At 43.2% G+C, this 23,935-nt stretch overlaps 1 protein-coding gene across 1 annotated transcript in view; it reads left to right on the forward strand.

Annotated features, from left to right (window-relative positions):
* LOC309556062 (collagen alpha-4(VI) chain-like) overlaps positions 1–23,935 on the forward strand; it is a gene marked incomplete at its 5' end in the record, with an annotated part of 225,801 nt that overhangs the window by 195,802 nt on the left and 6,064 nt on the right. The window contains one exon of the mRNA XM_082258374.1: positions 4,935–4,973. Coding sequence (XP_082114500.1) covers positions 4,935–4,973 — 39 coding nt within the window. The remainder of the gene's footprint in view (positions 1–4,934; positions 4,974–23,935) is intronic.

Raw genomic sequence — 23,935 nt, forward strand, 5'->3', positions numbered from 1 at the left:
GTCATTCAGATTTTATTTGGTATTAGTGTAGATTTATTTTTTTGTTGTCTTGTGAATACTAATAATTCTGGTGGTAATCTTTCAACTGAACTTTTCTTTTCTCCGATGTTTCACAAAAGCATCTAATCTAATCTTTTGGTGTGCAAGCGGGGCTTTCTAAATTTGTGGGTCTGGTACTGGGACTGCAGTTCCTTTTTATTGAATGTTATTTGTGGTGTCTTGACTTTTACCTATAACCAAGGTATAGTTTGTGTGGCAATTAACCCATGTAACTGGTGTGTCATTTTGTAACAAAAGCGTAGACTGCATTCATCATTTGAGGTAGTTGGCATACACAAAAACCGGTCTTTTTCAAAAAGGGAAAGTGTGGTATGCGAAACACAGTTGTTTATACCAGCAGAATTCAATTATTTTACACTGCAATCTGTCTGGCTGCAATTAACTTTTAGGCCTCTTTCACATGGGGCGGATCTGTTTTGATGAACTCGTTTTGATGACAGGTCAGTCTCCGCTCACTGTGCTACTCTCCTCTATGCAGAGATCGGATGAAAACGGACAGCTTGTCTGTTTTCATCCAATCCAACCCGCTGGATGTATGGCGAACGTATCGCCATGCGTCTGTTTTAGCGGATCTTGTCGGATCGAATCCCAGACAGATGTCCTCCCCCAGGACAATGGGTGGCCCTATTGGGTCCACCTGAAAAACGGACAGGCGGATCCAATCGGTCCTATCTTGTGAAAGGGACCTTAGAGTTTGTACAGTAATGCAAATTTTTGCACTGTTGATACAATGACACTGTGGGGTTGATTTACTAAAGGTAAATAGACTGATGAAAAGGGACCTGTAGGGCTGGTGGGGCACCCCAGAAGAAGAGGATTGGGGCTGCTCTGTGTATCTGTATGTTTGTTACTTTTATTAAAAAAAAAACAATGAGGGGTTGCAACCTCATTTGGTAATCACATACCCTCTAAGCTCCTTATGATGCTGAGACTAGAGAGCTGAGGGAGGAGAAACAGCAGCAGCATACTGAACTTCCCAGTGAATGGCTGTGCAGAAGGGCCTGTGAGCAGAGGTCTGATCATTAGAGGAGAGCACATCTAGAGAACTGACCACGGTATGCTTTCATGGCTAGTGTAGTCAGTTTTTAAAAGAAAAGCAGAGGGACTGCCATGATCACCAGGGATTTCACACAAAAGAAGCAATATATAAACAGGATCATGGTACATGGTGCGGCAGGCACATATCAGGAATATCAAATGCTGGGTTTACATATTCTTGAGATACCTGCAGGGAGCACAGCCTGCCTGTTAAGTACTTCAGTTTTTTTTTTCTCCAGACAATAACACCCCAGTTACTTTTAGCTATAATAAGATGATACTGGAAAACACCTGCTGGTAATGCTGGAATCCTTGCAACTATCAGATACAAGAACTTGATGTAAAAAAAAAAAGGTCTGTACTAAGATTATTTATACACCATACAAGCACCATTCGGACTCAAAGCTGCTTGGAAAGTTTGAATATTATTTGTACAGGCGGTCCCCGGGTTACAAACAAGATAGGGTCTGTAGGTTTGTTCTTATGTCGAATTATTTTGTAAGTCGGAACAGGTACATTTTTTAAGTTTAGCTCCAGCCAAAAGAATATTTTTTAAGTTGTTTGGATAGCATAGGGGAGGGTTAACACCCCTGTACCATTTGTTTTGCTGTCTGTGCCCCTGTTCAGAAGATTTCACCTCACTTTCTATCCCTATGACAACTATATTTTGAAAATTTTGGGTTGTTGTGGAAACAAGGATTATTGATAAAGCTTTAGTGGAGACACCTTTTTTCCCATAAGAGCTCTTACAGGAGTAAGTTTCCCTTCCTAAGACTAGATTTCTCCACACTTCCTGTTGTCTCCCTCCGTTTGTAAGTATTAGTCATTTGTAAGTCTGATGTTTGTAACCCGGGACCGCCTGTACTCTCCTATTGCCTTCAGTGTTGATCTGTGGGTACTGTGTATATAATAAGTTGCATAATACTCAGAGTATGTTGAGTGAACTTTGCTTTTTGCCCATCTGCAGGTGGTGGATATTATTATTGGTTGGTTTCACTTAAAGCTGTACTCTGGGGTCTCAAAAAAATCCTTGCAATGGGCCCCCCTGCACTGCAAGGGTTAACTGCTCAGTAAGTATGGGGGACAGATGAATAAGGTGTTAAACTTACCTTATTCCTCACTCCAGAAGGCTCCAGCCCTTGAGTTCCTCACATACTGATCCTAAATTGTAATTGATGAGACAGCCATGTAGAGCCCCTTAGAGAAGGGGCCTTGGAAACCAGTTGCACAAATGAGGGGAGCCTGCTGGAGCAAGGAATAAGGTAGGTATTACATCTTATTCCTCTGCCCTTAGACTTAATGTGATTGTAAACATTCACCTTGTAAAACAACTCATTCAGTTTCAAATAAAAATGAAAGGCAAAAAATGTAAGTATAGATATAAAAAAAAAAACATTAGAAATACCCCCCCCCCCTTTCTATAAGTAATCACATCCTCCCCTTTTTTCAGCTGCATAGGAGCTGGGGCAGGAGAAACAATAGCACACTTATCTTCCTAGTGAATTGCTGTGCAGGGAGGGTGTGTCAGGACAAGTCTGATCATTGGAAGAGAGTGGTTGCAGGTAGGGAACTGAACACAGTGTGTTCTCCTGGTTAGTGTGGTCAGTTTTTAATAGGCAAGCAGACAGACTGGCAGGGACATTGGGGATTTCACACAAAGTAAGCAATACAAAGAGAACAGGAATAGAGAGACAGAGCGCACTAGTTCAATATTGTTTATTAAGATAAAAATAAAAAGTAGCAAAGTATCACAAAACACTCACATTGTGTTCTTATAAACAGTTGTGTCTGTAACAAGCTGCATGAGCTCTCTGGAACTTCGGTATCCAGGGCTCCAGGCAAGATTCAGAAGCAGCTGACGATGAATGTCCACAATCAAACAGCGTGCAGCCGCCTGTAGGCTGAATACCAGCCGCCAGCTCGCAGCGGTGGGCTTCCGGTGTCACATTGCACTGGGAGCCGGTGTGCTCTGTCTATTCTTATTTTGCAGTTTTCAGTCTTCCCGCTGGTTGATGGAAGCAGCACGGCTTGGCGCACCCCGAGTTAACTCCTTCCTTGGTAATAACTAGAGACTTGCATTGAACTATCTGATCATACAGGATCAGTTTAATTTTTTGGTTTTTAATTCTATCATCATTTGCCCTTATAGAATTTTTTGGACTTTAGAGCTAGGATGGTACATATTTTGTCTTCATATAAATAGAACACGATACTTTTTCATACAAGTACATAGTACAGCAGGCAGTTATCAGGATGAGTAGGAAATGTTGGGGACATGGGGTACATACTCTTTAACCGCTTGCCGACCGCCGCAAGTACATTTACTGCGGCAGTCAGCCCTTCCTGGGCAAAGTGACGTAGTACTATGTCGCTCACCCAGGAGCCTGTAGGGGGTGAGCGCGCACCACCAGAGGCGCGCTCCCGCTCCCACTCGTTCACGGCCATCCCCGCGCGAGTGACCGGCGAATCCAAATGTCCGCCGGCCACTCGCGATCTCTCGCTGGAGAGGGAGAAAGGCAGGCGGCTAATGTAAACAAAGCCGCCCGTCATTCTCCCTGATGTAACAGCAGAGACTATACGATCCTGCTATGTAGGATCGTATGTCTCTGTGGTTACATGAAAAGCCACGCCCCTTGACAGTAAGAAGCACGCCCCTAGGGACACACTTAACCCCTGGATCTCTAATAAAGTTAACCCCTTCCCTGCCAGTGTCCTTTTTACAGTAACAGTGCATATGTATAGCACTGATTACTGTAGTAATGTCACTGGTACCCCCAAAAGTGTCAAAAATGTCAGTCAGGGGTCCGATCTGTCCACCGCAATGTCGCAGTCCCGCAAAAAAAATCGCAGATCGCCGCCATTACTAGTTAAAAAAAACAATAAAAATGACATAAATCTTTCCCTTAGTTAGTAAACGCAATAACTTTTGCGCAAACCAATCCAAATATGCTTATTGTGATTTTTTTACCAAAATATGTAGCAGAAAACAAATTGGCCTAAAATGTTAAAAAATTTTGATGTTTACATTTTTTTGGGGGGAATTTCATATAAAAAAATGTGAAAATATTGTTATTTTTTTTCAAAATTGACGCTCTTTTTTTGTTTATAGCGCAAAAAATAAAAATCGCACAGGTGATCAAATACCACCAAAAGAAAGCTCTGTTTGTGGGAAAAAAAGGACGTCAATTTAATTTGGGTACAGTGTCGCACGACCACGCAATTGTCCGTTAAAGTCATGCAGTGCCGAATCGCAATATAGGCCCTGGTCTTTGAGCAGCCAAATCCTCCGGGGCTTAAGTGGTTAACAAGCATTCAACCCTTGGAGTGTTTTTTTGGGGTGTCCATAGTTTGGCTTAAATTCCTGGAATTTCCCCACCTTCCTTAATGCCTGAAAGTTAGGAGAACTTTCCCCTATGGGAGCAGAGGCACTTTTGTCTGCTGTGTTCAGCATGCAACTGAGTTTTTTTTTTTAAATCAAATTATTTTATGATTTACACTCAAAAAGCTGCTCTGTGGGTTAAATCAATGCATTTCCATAGGTATCAATGACTTCTTATTTCCTTTATACAACATTGCTTTTCAGAGTCTCCTATCCATAACTTGGTTTGCACAGTTACTAATGTTCTAAATTATTATTGCATGAATTCTTTCTTTACATGTCCATTTCTTCCCTATATAAAATTATATGCTACATTGTTGTGAATGGCAGGAATCTTTCTTGTGAATGCAGTTTCATTTATTTAATTTAGTCTTGAGGGAATCATACAAATGATATCAGTCTGTATTCAATCAGTTTGCTGAAATATGTAATCTCTACTTTCTTCTTGTGTAAGCAGGTCAAGGAACTAGTGAAGAAACAGAGCTCCTTAGTAGAGGTATGTTGTTATATATACTAGTATATCAATGCTAAACATGTTATGGTAAAAGTTTGATATTATTTTGGTTAATTTTTGTTCAGATATGGACACTGCAAAAAAGAGGTCACCTAGCAGTTGAAAACCTACTGTTTTCATTGTTTTTGGAGTTTCATGTGACCAAATTAACCACTTTACCACCGGAGGATTTTGCTGTCTTACGTCCAGGCCACTTTTTTCGATTCGGCACTGTGCGACTTTAACTGACAATTGCGCGGTCATGCAATGCCGTACCCAAACGAAATTTACGTCCTTTTTTTCCCACAAACAGAGATTTCTTTTGGTGGTATTTGATCACCTGTGCGATTTTTACTTTTTGCGCTATAGACAAAAAAAGAACGTCGATTTTGAAAAAATAACAATATTTTTCACATTTTTTTATATGAAATTCCCCCCCCCCCCCCCAAAAAAAAAATGTAAAAATCAAATTTTTTTTAACATTTTAGGCCAATTTGTTTTCTGCTACATATTTTTGGTAAAAAAAAATCGCAATAAGCGTATTTTGATTGGTTTGCGCAAAAGTTATTGCGTTTACTAACTAAGGGAAAGATTTCTGTTATTTTTGGTGTATTTTTTTATAACGAGTAATGGCGGCGATCTGCGTTTTTTTTTGCGGGACTGCGACATTGCGGCAGACAGATTGGACCCTTGACTGACATTTTTGACACTTTTGGGGGTACCAGTGACATTACTACAGTAATCAGTGCTATACATATGCACTGTTACTGTAAAAATGACACTGGCAGGGAAGGGGTTAATTTTTATTGGTGATCAAGGGGTTAATGTATGCCTGGTGCTTACTAACGTGTGTGGGGGGAGGTGACTGAGTGACACAGGGACAGATCGCAGGTTCAGCTATGCTGAACCCTGCAATCTGACCCTGTCTGTCACTTAGGAGATCCGCCCTCTTTTTTTACACAAGCGGGCGGATCTCCACACTCGATTCCCCGACGATCGGGGAAGAGTGGCGGTGATCACCGCCGCTCCTCCCCTGGGCCGACTCCCGCTGTGACTGAATACAGCGGGAGCGCCGCCCACAAGGGGAGGAGTCCAGCGACGTAGGTCTACGTCGCTGGACGATAACTAACCACTTTGCCGCAGTACAGTCAACGTGACTGGTCGGCAAGTGGTTAATAAAACTGAACTGGAAATCAGTTGGCATTGTGGTGGCTTTAATTGATTCCACCACACTTTGGCTATTTCTTTTAGATTGAAAAACATTTGTTTAAAAAGAAAAATTAAAAACATAAAAAGGTAGCTATAAAAAATTCCCAGAATCAGGTCAGAAAATAAAATCAAAGCCGATCTCCAGGCAAAAAGCTAAATACACAGATGAAATGCAGCTATGGAAGCTTCTTACCTGCTGAAGGATTTGTATTTGTACAAGATTTAAACAGCAAAGCCCTGCCTTGCAAGAAAAGAGACCTAATTTCAACATGCTGCAGTTCAGTAACACTTACAGGTCTTGTCCTTCCCCCAGCCTGGGACTGAACAGTGAAACGAGAAGCAGCCGACTGATAAGTTCATGTTTCTGTATAATAAAGGGCTAGACTTTATTACCTAAAAGTTCCTATGTTAAACCTTTCAGATATATGGATATCATGTAATACTTTCAGTCAACTCAAGATTTTAATAATAAAAGGAATTTACTTAGCTTAAAGATGTATTATACTGTAGATAAGAGGTGTCAAACTCAATTTCTTCGCGGGCCGCATCATCATTATGATTGCCCTCAAAGGGCCGGTTTACTTTGTAAGACTAGATGTCCAGAGCACCCCACCCCCTCCTACATCAGATGTTAAAAGACCCCCCACCATCAGAAGTCCAAAGCTCCCCGCCCTCCCTTACTTCATAGTACACCCACCTTACTTTGCACAGCTGCTGGGAAGAAGTTGGGGCATTGCTGGGAAGCAGAAAGTGCAGGGCCTAGAAGAGGACCAAAGAAGGACTGGAGGAGCTGCAGCTGCAGGAGGGGTGCAAGGGCCACATCAAATGGCCTGAAGGGCCTGATTCGGCCCGAGGGCCTTGTGTTTGACACATATGCTGTAGATGATAAAATAGATAAATACAGCATATTCAATCCAGGACCAGGAGAGATCATAACTTCTTAATTTGAAGTTTCTGGAGGGAGGTAGTTCATGAACCACAGGGCTTATTTTTCAGCTGGAACTTGGTGGAACTCAGTTCCACCACCTTTGGCTCAGGCCCTCTGCTGAGGTCTGACTTCCTTTGTTTTCCAAGTGCAGTATGAGTGACAAAGGAGATGTGGGTACCTGGGGTGCAGTGTGGATGCTGACACCCCCACTGGATGATCTATCTGCAAGTGAGAGAGATGAAGCCACCTACAGGGGAAGGAGAGGGGAAGTACTAGAGAAGAATAGGGGTGAAAGTGAGATGTGAATGGGGGATACAGAGCTAAGGAGCTGTGGAAGAAGGAGGAACTCTGTACTCTGTGTTTTGCCCACCCCTGAACTCTGCACTATGTACATAGCACACTCCTGAACTCTGCACGTAGCACACCTCTGAACTCTGCACTCTGTGTGTAGCCCCACCGAAATCTGCACTCTGTACATAATACATTCCTGGTATTTAATGCCCCTTTAAGACCCTCCCACTGTTAGTGAAATTTTGACCAATTTGGGGAGGGGGTTTGGGGGGGGGGGGGGGCCGTGGTTGAGTTCCTGCACCTATTTTCTGAGAAAAAAAAGCTCTGGTGATCCATATTTCCCTTCTGAATCCAACTCAACTAGTCCTTGGTCTTCCAGTCATACTGTATATATAGCAGGGCAAACACTAATTAAAATTGGTCAGAGCCACACCATTAAAAAAAAAAAAAAAGGTTAGAGGTTCCCAACTTCCCACAGCATGATGAAGCAGATGTCTCATACATTAAACATGTTGCATATAGATAGAAGTGATCACTTACACACTAACATAAATTAAAACCTAAAACTATTACTAAGTTTCTTGTAAATAAAATACCTTTTAAAAACCCACACTACATTCTGTCACTCTGCTTTCTCTCCTCCCAACATGTTGCTTATTAGCACATGAACATTGCAGCACAACTGATGTGCTCATTGTGCTCCTTCTCCCTTTCCCAGTTTGAGTTCTGGTGTATAAGGGAATGTAAGAGACTGATACAGAGTCAAATGAAAGTAATTATAAAGTTAATGATGCAGTAATAAAGAGCTATATCAATTCATGCCTTCTACTTTTGCTTAGAATTCAGCTTTAAGCCCCGGTTCACATTTGTGCGTGTGCAGGCTTCGCATGTAATATCGGAGCGCACTGCTCCGACATTACATGCGATCGGCTGTGCGGTGCGAGTTTAGCCATACAGTTTGTATGGCTAAATTCGCACCGCAGCCGCACCAAACAAGCACAGGACCCTTTTTTCTAGCCGCATCAGGATCGGATCGCACAGCGGTTCACACTTGTGCGATCCGATCCTGTGCGAGCTGCACGATCGCACTGCGATATGCGATCAAACTGGGGGTGTCGTTAAGATTACATTGACACCCCCAGCGTATCGCATATGGCAGTGTGAACTGCCGGGGGTGCGTGTGCGATGCGGGAACAGGCTGCGAATTCGCAGCCTTCCCGCATCGCATATATGTGAACCGTGCCTAAGTGGTTTGCCGAATTGTTTATATCCACTAACCTGTGAAACCCATACATCTCCAACCATACCTTTTTAGTGAAGCTGTGCATACCTTTGTTACAACCTATAGTTAAGATCAATATTTTTAACTATGATTGAGTCTGTGCAGTATGAACCTTAAAGTGACACTAAACTTCAGTTTAAAAAAAAAGTAGCACCCCCTGACCTCCAGGAGGCATGTTCTTAACCCCCAGAGACAGGATGCGTTGACATTTCACGTCAGGGCGCAGATTACTTAGACAATAGTGGGATGTGAAAAGATGGGTGCCAGTTACTTAACCACTTAGGGACCGGAAGGTTTTACCCCCTTAATGACCAGGCCATTTTTTGCTATACGGCACTACGTTATTTTAACCTCCCTGGCGGTATGATTCTTTCGGATTTTAGGTGCTGAAAGCGGTACCATTATTTTGCATGTAATTCTTGAGAATGAGCAGTCCAAACCAACTATTTACATTTTTTTTTTTTACTGAGCGTTCTTCTTTATAACATCTTGGGTATGATAAAGTTTGAAACACAAAATTTATAAATTATAATATAATAAAAAACTATAAATAAGTTAAAGTATGTATGTATGTATGTATACATATATATATATATATATATATATATATATATATACATATACGTATACACATATAAATATATAATATATATATATATATATATATATATATATATATATATATATATATACATATATATAATACATAAAAAGTACAGTAAAACTGCAGGAAAGGGCACTGGGGGGCAATGTAATGTGAATTTATTTTATTTTGAATGGTATCAGTGTGTTTGGTGTGTTTTACATTTGAATTTGCCCCCCGGGTACACCCCCCTGCGAACGTCACGTCGCAGGAGATGGAAGCCGGGGCACGGAGAGGATCGGGAGGAAGATCCGCCGCCGCATACATCGCTGGATCCCGGTGACAAGGTAAGTAACCTCTTTTACAGGATCCAGCGATGCTTCTGACGGTATCCCGAGTGTGGCTCGGGGTTACCGCTTTTGGCTCTGAAATGTAACCCCGAGCCACGCTCGGGAATACCGCTAAGAAGGTTAACTGACAATTGCGCAGTCATGCGGCACTGTACTAAAAAAAAAATGATGTCCTTTTTTTCCCACAAATAGAGCTCTCTTTTGATGGTATTGGATCACTTCTGCGGTTTTAGTTTTTAATTTTTTGCGCTATAAACAAAAAAAGAGCAACAATTCTGCAAAAAAAAAAAAAAAACAATATTTTTTACATTCTGCTATAAAACATTCCCAATAAAAAAAAAAAAATTAAAAATCAAACGTTTTCATTAATTTAGGCCAATATGTATTTTGCTTCATATTTTTGGTAAAAAAAAATCCCAATAACAGTTTTTTGATTCGTTTATCGTGTCTCCAAACTAAGGGATAGATTTATGTAATTTTTTAAAACGTATTTATTATTAGTAATGGCGGCGATCAGCAATTTTTAGCGGGACTGCAACATTGAGGCAGTGTTACTGTACTAATGGCACTGGCAGGGAAGGGGTTAACACCAGGGTGATCAAAGGGTTAAATGTGTGTCTAGGGCATGCTTTCTATCTGTGTGGGTTTGTATTTACTGGATGAACACAGAGACCTGTGTTCCTAAATAGGAGAAACACAGGATCCCTGTGTTCATCACTGACAGAACAGCGGTCTGCGGTGTTTACATCGGTTTTTTCTTTCTCCATGGGGAGCGATCGCAAGTACTCGGTGGACATCGTGTCCATGAGACCGACTTAATGGCTCCACCTCCAACCAATCCGTGTTTGTGTGTGCCACTCCGGTGGTGCGTGCGCTCCCACTATCTGCTACACGAAGCGACATACAGGTACGAAGTTTGGCATAACAGTGCCAACCTGCCGCAGTAAAACTAAGGTGGTCGGCAAGTGGTTAAAGATGTAAAACAAAAGGTGTTTATTGCTCACACAGAAAACTCCAAGGAGAGAGGGATAGGGCACAATACACCTATGAACTAGCAAACTCCACAAAAAGGAACAAAAGTACTTACAGTACTCAAAGATAAAAAAAATAAGAAATCTCAAAAGATAAAAAAGATATAAAGAGGTTTCACCAGCACAACACACCCCTTCCCCAGGCAGGAGTCCCAGGGGAAAACAGAATGACTTCCCAATGTCGCAGCCTAAATATTTATACACTTTCCCAGCATGCACCAGTGGTCAGGAAACTCAAATATTCATAGCTTGTAATAGTAAAACTTTCATGCTATTATCAGAGGCAGCAGTGCCACATGCTGGCAACAGAAAGACACATACAATAACCAGGGCCCGGGAGAAACCCAAAGAAGCTAAACTACCATTTTAGCTAAGTTTACTGTAACTTAGCACCACTAAATTTAGATTTAGATTCAGACATTCCTACACAGGGTAGGGTGGTTACATGTAAGTATGTATTCTTAACACACAAAAAAATTATATTGCCCTCAGCCTCCTCCATATCTTTTTTTTCTTGCTGCTGTGATCCAACTTCCTGATAAAGAGTGGTCCCACTGTATGTAGAAACATAGCCATCCTCTCCTGCTCACTCCCAAGATTGACTAGAGACTATGGACTATGAGATTTGTAGTGTGCATAGAGCAGTGCACTGCTGGTTCCAAACAAACTTGAGGAAAAGGAGAGGTTCAGGAGCTCATAGAGATGTTACGAGGTTGAAAACCATAAGAAACAATTTCATGAAAAATAGATCACAGGACTATTAGGTAGTGGACATTTTTGGATTATTGTTGGAGAAGGATATCCAAAAAAGTGTCACTTAAAGTGGTTGTAAATGCTTAAGGCTTTTTACCTTCATGCCTTTTATACAGCACTCCCCCTTATTACTTACCTGAGCCCCATCTCAATCCAGTGATGTGCACAAGAGCAGCAGTCCCTGGGATCGGGGGCGGGGCCGAGACATACTCTATTTCTGAATAGACATAAAGAGTAAGAGCAAGAGAAAGACTAAGGTTTTGTTTGCTGTTGATGTATACTGGTGAGTGGACACATTGGATGCCTTTGCTTCCATTGTGCTATGAGCTGGGCATCCACTGTTCCCCCAAGTGCCTTTAGGGAGGGTTGGGCTACCTCCAGGCTCACCTGCCCCTTATCTATCCATTAGAATGCATGTACTTCCACTGTGGAGACTCTCAAAAATTTAGAAGGGTTAGGACTGCAAGTAATCCAGGGTGCCGTGAAGCAGCCTTGCATCTTAGGCATTCGTTTGCAAATGTGTGCTAACTAAACCCCTGTTTTTAATGCATACTGTTAGACAGGTTAATTTGGTTGGTCAGCAACTGGTTGGTGAATTGGGCTGGGAATTCTTTCTGTTTTTGTCTCACATGCGTTGCCCTTCCATGTGCTCTTTACTATGAAAGCCAGTTATAGGTGGGGGGCAGGGGCCATTTTGTTTTGTTGCTATGGGGGCACTCGACAGGAAGGAGGGGCCAGGAGCACCTGCGGTAGACCTGAGAAGAGGAGGATTAGGCCTGCGCTATGCAAAACCACTGCACAGAGCAGGTAAGTATGTCTAGGTGGTAATTTAATTTTTATGGAAAAAAAACAGCCTTTAATATCACTTTAAGGGTTTATTATCATGCCATAAACTTTACCTGTAAAATTGTTACTGAACCCCCTTGATACAACCTGGCTTCCAGGTTATGGAGAGTGTGGATGTACCCCATCCCACAATGCAGTTCTTAGTGAGTGACAGGAGAAAAGCAAATATCAATTTTAGAATGTATATACTTGCCTAGGGTGCCTTGGTTACTGGTAAAGCTGTAGATTAAGGCTCCTTTCACACCAACAATCCGAATAGATCCGCCTGTCAGTTTTTTTAGGCAGATCTGATCGGATCCTCCATGCATGCCTATGGGGCAGTAGACATCAGCGGAGACATGTCCGCTGACACCCGCTGCCATCAACATCTGATCCAGTCCGTGAAATACGAACGGATGAAAACCCTATTTTACATCCGTCCAGGGGATCGGATGGGATCGGATGAGGATGGACAGGCGGTCCGCTCTCATCCGATTCCCCCATAGAGAGCAGCGGGGCTCTGACACCTCCTTCTCCGCACACAGTGCGGAGACGGAGCTGTCATCCACCTGCTCAGCGGAGATCGGCGGATCGATCCCCGCTGAGCAGAGAACCGTCCGCACCGCACAACGGACCGTGTGAAAGGACGGAGCCTAGCTCATGCACTTTATGTTGCATATCATTCACACACATGATTGTAGGCTAATGATTGCATCTTAACTATAAGCTTACTTTGTTCTCTCTCCAGTAAACTAAGACTGTATGAACAAAAGTAAAAAATCTGGGAGACATAATCAATATCTTATGTGCCCAATTGGCTTCAAGAATAAACTAAAAGGTTGATAAAAAAAGGCACTACATAGTATCAAACTATAGATTATAGCACAAGTTATACTACTTTATAACAAGAACAGTAATCACTTACTTGTGGTAGTTTGCTTTTGTTTCAAACATATGCCTTTTAGCCTACACAGTGGTTGTATAATAAAACACCTTATTAAAATATGTTCTGTTGGGCAGGCCAAGGTGGAAAAAAAAATGCTTTACAGGCAACTTCATAGGAAACTTCTAATGCCGAATCAGGGAACAGTGATGTTTCCCCATACATTGACCTAATACCACATGACAAAGCACAGAAAATGGATGGACAAAAGACACTGCTCCTTGTTCTTGCTCTTTAAGAGCCCATTCAGACTAGAGCGACACGACTTTGGGGGGCGACCTATGAAGTCGCGTGCACCGCTGTGCACCGCGACTTCGGCGCGACTTGCAGAGACTTCACATAATGGAAGTCTATGCAAGTCGCTCCGAGGTCGCCCCAAAGTAGTACAGGACCCTTTTTCTAAGTCGGAGCGACTTGTGTCGCTCCTATTAGAACGGGTCCTGTTCTAATCAATGGACCGCGACCGAGCGTGACTTGTCAGGCCATCCATTGTATTTTCCTGCCCTCCATCCCCAACAGTTGCAAGGAAGGGATCTCTTTTTTGTGTCACTTCTTCCCTCTTAAAGGTGAGTCTCCCTCTTTTCATTATTACCAGGCAGGTCTATGATCTTTCCACTGGGAGTATAAAAGATACCCGAAAATCTGAAAAAAATATATCTCATGGGCCTGGTAGTCTAGCAGCAAAACAAGCCTTACATATTTAAATATATGAAACTCTCAAACTTTCCTTCCATTGGGAGGAGCAGGTTCTGTCAACTGATTAGAAGTGCTTTGGCACCATTACTTCTGGAGATTTTATATCTATCCAGTTTGAGTTTTTTCAGTTGATATCACTTTTTATTCCATTTTGATTCCAAAAGTCCTTAGTGTGATCTGAACTTTGAACAAGCTTAACACAGGATACACTAGGCGACACAAGACACAGCTCTATTTTTTAGATACAGTATTTGCTAGACATGACAAACTTGTCTAAGGCTTTTCCTTCATTCAAAAGAGGACATAGAACGTAATTCTTGCACACCCAAACCAGGTAATCTACAAACAATGATGTGGAACGCGCAAAAGCCGACTAAAACAAATATATTTCTGTCCTGTTTTTCTTTCATTTCAGTAACAGATGTTGTGGGTCAGAGTGACACAGTGACACAATCCAAAGAAAACCACATTGTTTGTACTAAAAATTATTTCGCATAACTAATTTGACGGATCATCATTACCACTTCTTTTGATCTGTCAGAGATGTTTTCTGTTTAAAAACAGAACAGCCTATTTTACCTTTAATAAATCAACCCCATAGAGATAAAAAAAAAAAAAAAAAGTGTTAAAATTAAAATAATCTTGAAATATTCAAAGTATACTAATAATAACATTTTTATTAACCACTTTAGCCCCGGAAGGTTTTACCCCCTTCCTGACCAGGCCCTATTTTGCGATTCGGCACTGCGTTATTTTAAGGGACAATTGCGTGGTCGTGCAAAGCTGTACCCAAACAAAATTGATGTCCCTTTTTTCCCCACAAATAGAGTTTTCTTTTGGTGGTATTTGATCACCTGTGAAATTTTTATTTTTTGTGCTATAAACAAAAAAATAGCGACAAAAAAAAAACAATATTTTTCACATTCTGCTAAAGGGATCACGATTTTTTAAGATTTAAGTCCAATCTGTTTTCTGCTACATATTTTTGGTAAAAATAAAAAATGCAATAAGCGTATTTTGATTGGTTTGTGCAAAAGTTATCGCATCTACTAACAACGGGAAAAATTTATGTCATTTTTTTTTTTTTTTTACTAGTAATGGCGGCAATCTGCGATTTTTAGCGGGACTACGACATTGCGGTGGACAGATCAGAACCCTAACTGCATTTTTGACACTTTTGGGGGTACCAGTGACATTACTACAGTAATCAGTGCTAAAAATATGCACTGTTACTGTAATAATGCCATTGACAGGAAAGGGGTTTACCCGGGGGGTGATCAAAGGGGTTAATGTATGCCTATATGCTTACTAACTGTGTGTGGGGGGTTCTGTGACAGGCACAGACATATCGTCGTTTCAGCTCAGCTGAAACTTCTGATCTGTCCCTGCCTGTTTCACAGAAGATCCGCCTGCTTTGTTTAAATAAGCAGGCGGATCTTCTCTCCGTTTACCAGACGATCGCAGAAGGAAGGCAGCAATCGACGCCTCTCCTCCCATGGCCCACCTCCCGCTGTGTCTAAACACGTGTCTAAGCGTGTGTGCCGCCGAGACCACAATGCACTCCAGTCACGTACGTGACTGGATGCAGGGGAGCCGCTTTGCCACAGTAATATTACTGTGGGTGGTTGGCAAGCAGTTAAAATAAAAAATAACATTAGTTTAATACTGCTGGTTTTAACCTACATAAATGAGTGAACCTTAAAGTAGTACACTTATGTTGTAGTGTTCCTGTCCCTAACCCTCCTAATAGTCATATACTTTCCTGTACTCAATCCAGTGAGATATTGGCTGTGCAGTTTTTGGTGTGCACAGCCATTTTTACTTTAGGTCTTCCTGGCGATTCTCACGCATTCTCTCTGTACTCTCTGTTCACACTGTTTATGTGCCCCGTCAATGATGTTGATTTAATTAAAAGTGCCAATGAAGTATCAAACAATAAAAATGCAGCCACCAAAGTTAGCCGTCCCATGCATTTTACAATGATAGATCTAGCAATGAATTTTTATTTTTGTTGGTGGGAAAGGGTTTATTGCAAATTCCCAGCAATTTTTCCTTTCAAGAACTATTGGAAAACATTGCATAAAAAACTCACCCCACTCCCCAGCACAGTAATGGACCAAATTACTCCCCTTAAAGTGAATGTAAAGTCTTGTGTTTTTTTTTTTTTTAAAATAAACATGTTAGACTTATATCCTTTGGGCAGTTGGTTTTGCATAGAGCAGCCCGTTTCCTCCTTTTCTTGGGTTCCACTTCGCTGCTTCTGGCCCCTCCCTCCTGTCGAGTACCCCCACATCAAGCAGCTTGCTATGGGGGCACCCGAGCACGAGGTGCAGCTCCTTGTGTCCATTTAGACCTGAAGCTGCCCCTCTCTCTCCTAATTGGCTACCTGACTTTGACAGCAGTGGGAGCCAATGGCACCACTGCTGTGTCTCAGCCAATCATGAGGGAGAGTCCCGGACGGCCAAGGGACTTGTGAACATCGCTGGATAGAGATGGGGTTCAGGTAATTGAGTCCAATACCTGACCAATTTTGGGCAGCGCCACAGCATGTGTATGAAATCTCCCCTGTGGGAATCCCATTAGGGGCACAAAGGCGTATCCCTTCTACCCCACTTATGCAGGAGAACAGGGGTACGATACGTCCTGTGGAGTATAAAGAGCTGGGAGAGGTTATTGGAAGCTGACAGAGACACCGAGGGAAGGACCTCCAAGGCCTGATCCCACTGGTCTCCGCCAACATCCCCCAGATCCATCTCCCACACTGCCCTACACCGCAAGGAGGCCGGATCCTGTACACACGAGAGAAGCCATTGGTACCTAAGGGAAATCAGTCCACGTTTATCTTGAGCTCTAATCACGGAGTTCACTATTGTCTGATCCGCCTGTCGTAAGGGGGACAGTCGCTGCTGAGCCTGAAGGACATGGCACAATTGAAGGTAACGATAAAAGTGTTGGCAGGGGAGATTAAATTCAGTCTGGAGGCGGTCAAACCTCCGAAAAGGTCGCGTTGTCCCATAACGGCGTGAAGTCAAAAAATCCGTCTGATTTCGACACACGCAATTCTCGCCACAAGCGACGCAGCATGATGGCCGTGGGAGCACGGCTCGGCAATGAGGGATCCTGTACACACGAGAGAAGCCATTGGTACCTAAGGGAAATCAGTCCACGTTTATCTTGAGCTCTAATCACTGAGTTCACTATTGTCTGATCCGCCTGTCGTAAGGGGGACAGTCGCTGCTGAGCCTAAAGGACATGGCGCAATTGAAGGTAACGATAAAAGTGTTGGCAGGGGAGATTAAATTCAGTCTGGAGGCGGTCAAAGCTCCGAAAAGGTCGCGTTGTCCCATAACGGCGTGAAGTCAAAAAATCCGTCTGATTTCGACACACGCAATTCTCGCCACAAGCGACGCAGCATGATGGCCGTGGGAGCACGGCTTGGCAATGAGGGAAGGTCCATCTCCAGGAGGGACGCCGCTGAGAGATGTTCTCTGGAATTGGTCAAAAGCAGTGCCTGTGGGTCTGTCGAGAGCTGGTCTCCCCACCCCGCCAAATGTTGTAACTGAGCTGCAAGAAAGTACATCCGCGGATGAGGGACTGCCAGTCCATCTTTATCCTTGGGGTACTGAAGGGTAGACAATTTAATACGTGGCTGCTGCCTCCGCCAGACAAGGTCACGAAACTGGGACTCCACCCGCTTAAACCAGGACACCGGGATCCACATCGGAGAATTATGGAAAATATACAGTAGCTGTGGGGCCCAAATCATTTTTATCAAATTTACGCTGCCCACCACTGACAGCGGCAGCTTACACCAACTTTTACCCTTTGTGCGTTGCTTGTCTAGAAGAGGAAGCAGGTTCAAACGCAGGTACTGAGCCGAATCCGGGGAAACCATCACCCCCAAATATCTAAAAGTGTCCGCCACCCGCAGGGGACCCAGGGCCGGCAGACCTCCCTGGTCCTTGACGATGCGGAGAAGCCCTTGACGTCACTTCCGGAGCGCCCTGTGTTTACTTCCGGTCTGTTGGACCATGGATGACGACTTCCGGGTCGCCGCCACGTAGAGGGAGGTGCCCAGCGCGGCTTTCCCGCTGCGCATGGGCAATATAGGGATACGCCAAGGACCGCTATCGGCGCCATTCTCCCCTACCTCTCTTAAGGAGAGGAAGCAAACCTCTTTGATCCTGCTGGAATCGCATGGATGTCTGATTTCCATTTTGATTTTGGTTTTTCTTTGAACATATATCGGTGGGGATACCTCTTGCTTGGACGGAGTGCTCCATTATCCCAGACCTTTGTAAGTAACAAATACAAAATATCTACATACATTTTCTGGATTTTTTGGATATTTGTGGTTTTTTGCCTTTAGGCCTCATGTACACTGCAACTTGTAAACGGACATTTTTGAGCAGTTGGGCGTTTTTTTTCAGAAGCCCCTGAACCCACCTCAATGTTATCTTATCTGTCCAAGTACAATGGGTCGTTTACAGTCATTTAGAGGCAGTTGAGTTCAGTGTCGTTTTTTGGAAAGCAATTTTTTGCGTTCAGGATGTTCAGAACATATGTTTACCGGCATTTCAAACGAAAAATACGCGACCGAACGCGATCACCTGCGTTTAGCGCTCGCCTTTTTCCATTTCAAAGGGGAATGATTTTTTGACCTCTAGAAACGGTTCTGAGCGCAAACGCCTGCTAAACACCCGCTAAACGTAGCTGCAAATGCGACACATTGGACGTTTTAAACGTCCTTTAAATTCCAGCGTTCAAGGGACTTTTTAAAACGACCCGTGTACATGTAGCCTTATTCATGAGAGTTCACTGATCCCGGGAAGATGATTTCCACTTTCTCTTCCTGTGACGATGATACTTTTATGACGTTTTTTGAATCCATATACCAATATTTTGTATTTCATTTTCTTTTTAAGGCACCGCACGCTACTGGGTAATGAAGTCTCTACCCTGTGGTTCTACTGGGACAAAACCACTTGTACCCATGTTGGTGATTTTCATCTCCCTCATATATATTCCCTGACATGACAGAGAGGTCTTGCAGACAATAATTTTGGAGAGAAAAAAAAACACTTTGGATTTTATGTTTTACATGAATTGATCATTATGGAGAACTACACATAAAATGGTTGGTGCCTGCAGTACTATAGATATGTGTTTTTGTGGAAGATTCACATTTAAAGCCATGTTGTATGTAAATGAATGATATGATTTTTTCTCTTTTTCTTAGAAATGGGACAACAATATTTCCCTGAAGAAGAATTGAACTACAAGTTCATCTAAATTATTCAAAACGCATTGGATTTTTTCTCCTTAGGGGTATTTTCTTCTTATGGAGGTGTATTGTGTCCCCCCGTCCCCTTTTCCTTTATACCCAATATTTTCCATCAATATTTTTTCTTTTGTTTTTATGATTGTACTAAATTAATTATGGTGGTCGCCAGCATCACCCTTGTATACTGATGTGCTCATGTGATTTGTAAGAAATTCCTTTTTAATCATGTTTCCAATAAATGCTCAAAATTCTCTATATTCTTTTGTGTTCAATTGATTGCCTTAAAAATCCCAAATTAAGAGGAGAAAAAACATTGTTTATTCTAGCTCAGGCATGCTTAGCTGAGAAAGGCCATCCTCAAGATGAAAGAAAAATGCCAATGGAAAAAAAAAAAAAAGAAAAATGCCCAAGAAAACTCATGGGATGTAGGACACTATGTTGGCCTAAGTCAGAAACCAAGAAGCAAGTGAAAGAATGTAAAAAAAAGAGAAAAAAAATGTAAAACAAGTAAAAACACATTCCTATCTATTTACTAATGCTAGTAGCATAAGGATTTAAAATACCGGTAGTAATATTGATATTGAGACCATTTAGTTCAGCTTTAACCTTAAAGTAGATTTGAACCCAGTCACATTATTTTCATATATTTCAATATTTTAATATAATTTTAAAAGTTGCTTTGAATTTTAAGTACAGTAAAATCTGGTGACCTTACCATGAAGGCCCTTGTTCGGGCATTTATTTATGGAGTGTCAACCCTCTTGCAGAAACTAAAAGCATCAATGCTGACACATATTGTGGAGGCATAGTCCACCTTTGTCACCAAAACTGACACAGAGCAATAATGTGCAGCTGATTCTCAAGTGAATGTACACTATATTGCCAAAGGTATTTGGCCACCTGCCTTTACAAGCATATGAACGTTCATGGCATCCCAGTCTTAGCCCGTAAGGTTCAAAATTGAGTTGGCCCACCCTTTGCAGCTATAACAGCTTCAACTCTTGGAAGGCTGCCTGAACGGTTTGTGTCTATAGGAATGTTTGACCATTCTTCCAGAATCGCATTTATGAGGTCAGGCTGATGTTGAACGAGAAAGCCTTACTGGCAGGCAAATTCATCCAAAAGGTGTTTTAATAGGTTGAGGTCAGGGCTGTGCAGGCCCGTCAAGTTCCTCCACTCCAAACTCACTCATCCACATCATATTGCCAAAAGAATTGGGCCACCCCTCAAAATCATTTGCTGGTGGGAGGATTGTGGTGTGGGGTTGTTTTTCAGTTTGTTCATTCAGTTTGACTTGGCCCCTTAGTTTCAGTGAAGGGAACTCATAAAGCTTCAGCATACCAAGACAGTTTGGACAATTTTATGCTATCAACTTTGTGGGAACAGTTTGGGGATGGCCCCCTTCCTGTTCCAACATTACTGCACACCAGAGCACAAAGCAAGGTCCATAAAGACATGGATGATATTCCGGGGGTGCATGTGCGGCGCGATGCTGGACGGACGCTAGGAACTTAGCCCCGCCGAGGGGGACAGGGAGAGGCCACTCCCACGGGGCTATAAAGCTCAATTTTCTGCTCTAAACTTTCTTGCACCCCCGTAGGACAACTTTGTGCATGCCTTCGACCAAGAAGGGACAGCGGGGCCGCCCTCCAAAGCACTCCTTGACTACTTACCTGCTCAGGGCCAAGGAGACCTCCATGATGTCTAAAGATGGCGCCCAGTCACCTCCCGCGCCGCAGCCGGATCCAGCATCGCCTCCAGCCACTCCAGCAGCACAAACGGCGAATCGTGAGTACCCCCAAGTGGTTACTAAAGCCGATCTCGATGCGGGTTTTGCTGCTATATACGAGAAACTAGCAGAAAAGTTCCAAACTGAGATACACAAATCCAAAAATACTTTAACTGCTGAGATCGCTGCACTGGGGGGGGGGGGGGTGTACTGATCTGCTCGAGGCCAAGCATGATGAACTTGCCATTGCACATAATGACCTGAGGATTTTGAATTACTCTCTGATAATTATACAGTGTTACAATCCCAGGTTGAGGACTTAGATAACAGAAATCGCAGGAATAACTTGCGCCTCAGAGGTCTCCCTGAAACCATTGCAGACCTCACTCCTGCTGTTCTCAGGCTATCTGGAGATCTTCTCCCTGATAAACCGGCTTCTGCCTTTACCTGCGACAGAATCCATAGAGCTTTACGCCCAAAACCTCCACCTGACAAGCCACCTAGGGATGTTGTCCTGCACCTTAAAGATTTCCTGATAAAAGAAGATATCCTGCGGGCTTCTAGAAACACTCCTAACATCATCCTTGATGGCAACAGGATCCAAATCTATCCGGACATCTCCCAAGCTACCTTGGATAAATGCAGCAGAATGAAGGAGGTGACATCTGTCCTACAAGCTGCCAGAATTCGCTATAGATGGGGTTTCCCCTTTAAACTAATGGTTCCCCAAAATGGCTCTACTTATGTAGTTTACAACCTTGCAGAGGGAAAAGAGCTTCTCATTAAGCTGGGCCTTATCACAGCAGGGCCTGCAACTCATCAGCAGATTACTCCCAGACCCTCGCCAATTTGGTCTACTCCTGCCTCCAGAAGAGACAGTCGCCGTGGGCGAAATCCATTCAGGGATTCCTCTATCTGATAATCGTCTGTTGGAGTCTCATTGGTCTGCATAAATCCAATCTGGGAACCTTTTAAAAGTTTTTCTTTTTCTTTTTTCTGGGCTCCTGGGAGGGCGCCCTCGAGCCTATACCTGGTGTGGCATGTCTGCCTTACATAGCGGTGGACGCGGCACGGCTGTTGGTCCTGGTAATTTTGCCATTCAACTGGACATGGGGACCTATCCCCTCAACCTGACTGTGCAGATACTGGTTCACATCATAGCAGATATATGTGCTCTGTAGTTTTTGGCCTGCCTTCAGCTAACCCAATCTTATGCCTCTCTCTTTCTCCTTTCGCTGGTTTGTCCCCACCATTCCGCCTGCGTTGATCCCCACCCTGGCCTCACCCGGGCACCCAGGGAGGTGTTCGCGGCCAGACAGACGGGCTGTGGATCCCCGCGGGCGGATTTTGGACGTAACAGTCCACAGTTACTTGGTATTTTGGATGGCTCTTTTTTTCCACCCATCCCCCACCTGTGTTTCACGGGTTTATTTTTTTCTATCAACTAACTATTTTCATGGTTATGCTTTTTATGTTTAATGATATTGAAAAAAGAAAGTCAGCTTTACTGATCAATGTACTATTTTTAGCGGTGGTGCTCTGTCCTGAGTGGCCCACCCTGGTTCGGCGGGCCCCTGGACGGGGTAGCATTGTTTTTTGTCTTATGCAAAGTACAGGTGAAATGTTAAGTTTGCTAGCATTTCAGGGTATCAAGAGATTATTGCACAGGCTCTATATGTTATATCTTGTTGATGTATTTAGTGAAGCTAGCCATACCCTGATTGTTCAAAATGGGGCTTAAAGCGGAGTTCCACCCAGGGGATACTTTTTTTAATAAAAATACCCCCGGGACAGTCAGGGCTAGTACATTCCACAATGGCTAGCCTCTGATCTGTCCCGGGTTGCACTTACCTTTTAGGAGAAATACTTACCTTGAAAAAGTATTCTCCAGCACTGCCATCTCAGGTGTGGGCAGCTTGAAGCCAGCGCGATCCTCTTCGGCATCCTCTTCCTTCTTCTTCGGTCCCACGGTGCACTGCACCGGCCCCGCCGTCACTTCCGGTGTGCGCGTCATCCCCCCACAGCTTCTGGGCATGCCCAGAAGCTGTTTAGAAGGGAATGACGCGCGCGCCCCGGAACTGACGTAGGGGCCGGTGCAGGCGCAATGATTCCTGGGAGCGATGATGTTCAGCTCCCAGGAATCATTGCAAAAGCCAGGAAGTGACGAATCGCCGTGGCCGCTGAGGGGAGGAAGAAGGAAGTAAGGTAAGTATATTTTCTCTACAAGGTAAGTAAAAAAAAAAATTGCGATTATCCATTTGTTTTTCAGGTGACCCGGAGCGAGAAGATGGAGGTAAGTATCAATTTAGGGTGGAACTCCACTTTAAGGTTTTAACACACAATGTGCAGGGGTTTAATTCTCCTAACAAGAGACACAAAGCCTTCAGACATTATTAACGATTGGGAGCGGATGTCATTCTATTACAGGAGACGCACTTCGCTGCCACTAATTGTCCCAAATACTTTTATAAAGCTTACCAGCAATTCAGATGTTCCACATATAGGAATAAGACAAGAGGAGTTGCCATCTTTATTCGTAATAATATTATGTTCGACATTACTTCCTCATTCTGTGACCCTGAGAGTAGATTTCTTATACTTAAGGGTAATCTGAATGGTAAATCGGTCACCATAGCCTCAATCTATGCTCCAAATGACTCCCACTCAACTTTTTTTAAAACATTCTTTGACGTACTGAGCAAATTTGAATCTCCCCATATGATTGTTGGTGGAGATTTCAATTTGGTGGCCCACCCAGCCCTAGACAGGAGCAGAGTTTTGCAGTCATCTAAAGCATTTCCCAAAAGCCTGACCCGCTCGTTAAGCGACTTACAACTAGTGGACGCATGGAGAGCCCACAATGTGGGCACCAAATCATACACCTTTTATTCATACCCACACGATAGCTCTGCGAGGCTTGATTATATTTTCTGCACTCCAGTCCTCTTAGCAGGCTCGTCTGACGCTCATATTCATCCATGCCCATGGTCGGACCACCAGATAGTCTCCTTAGAAACTAAAAATGTAGAGCTTGTCAATTCTACATATAACTGGAGATTAA

This window comes from Pelophylax lessonae (assembly GCF_965119305.1).
Source record: "Pelophylax lessonae genome assembly, chromosome: 5".
Lineage (NCBI taxonomy): Eukaryota > Metazoa > Chordata > Amphibia > Anura > Ranidae > Pelophylax > Pelophylax lessonae.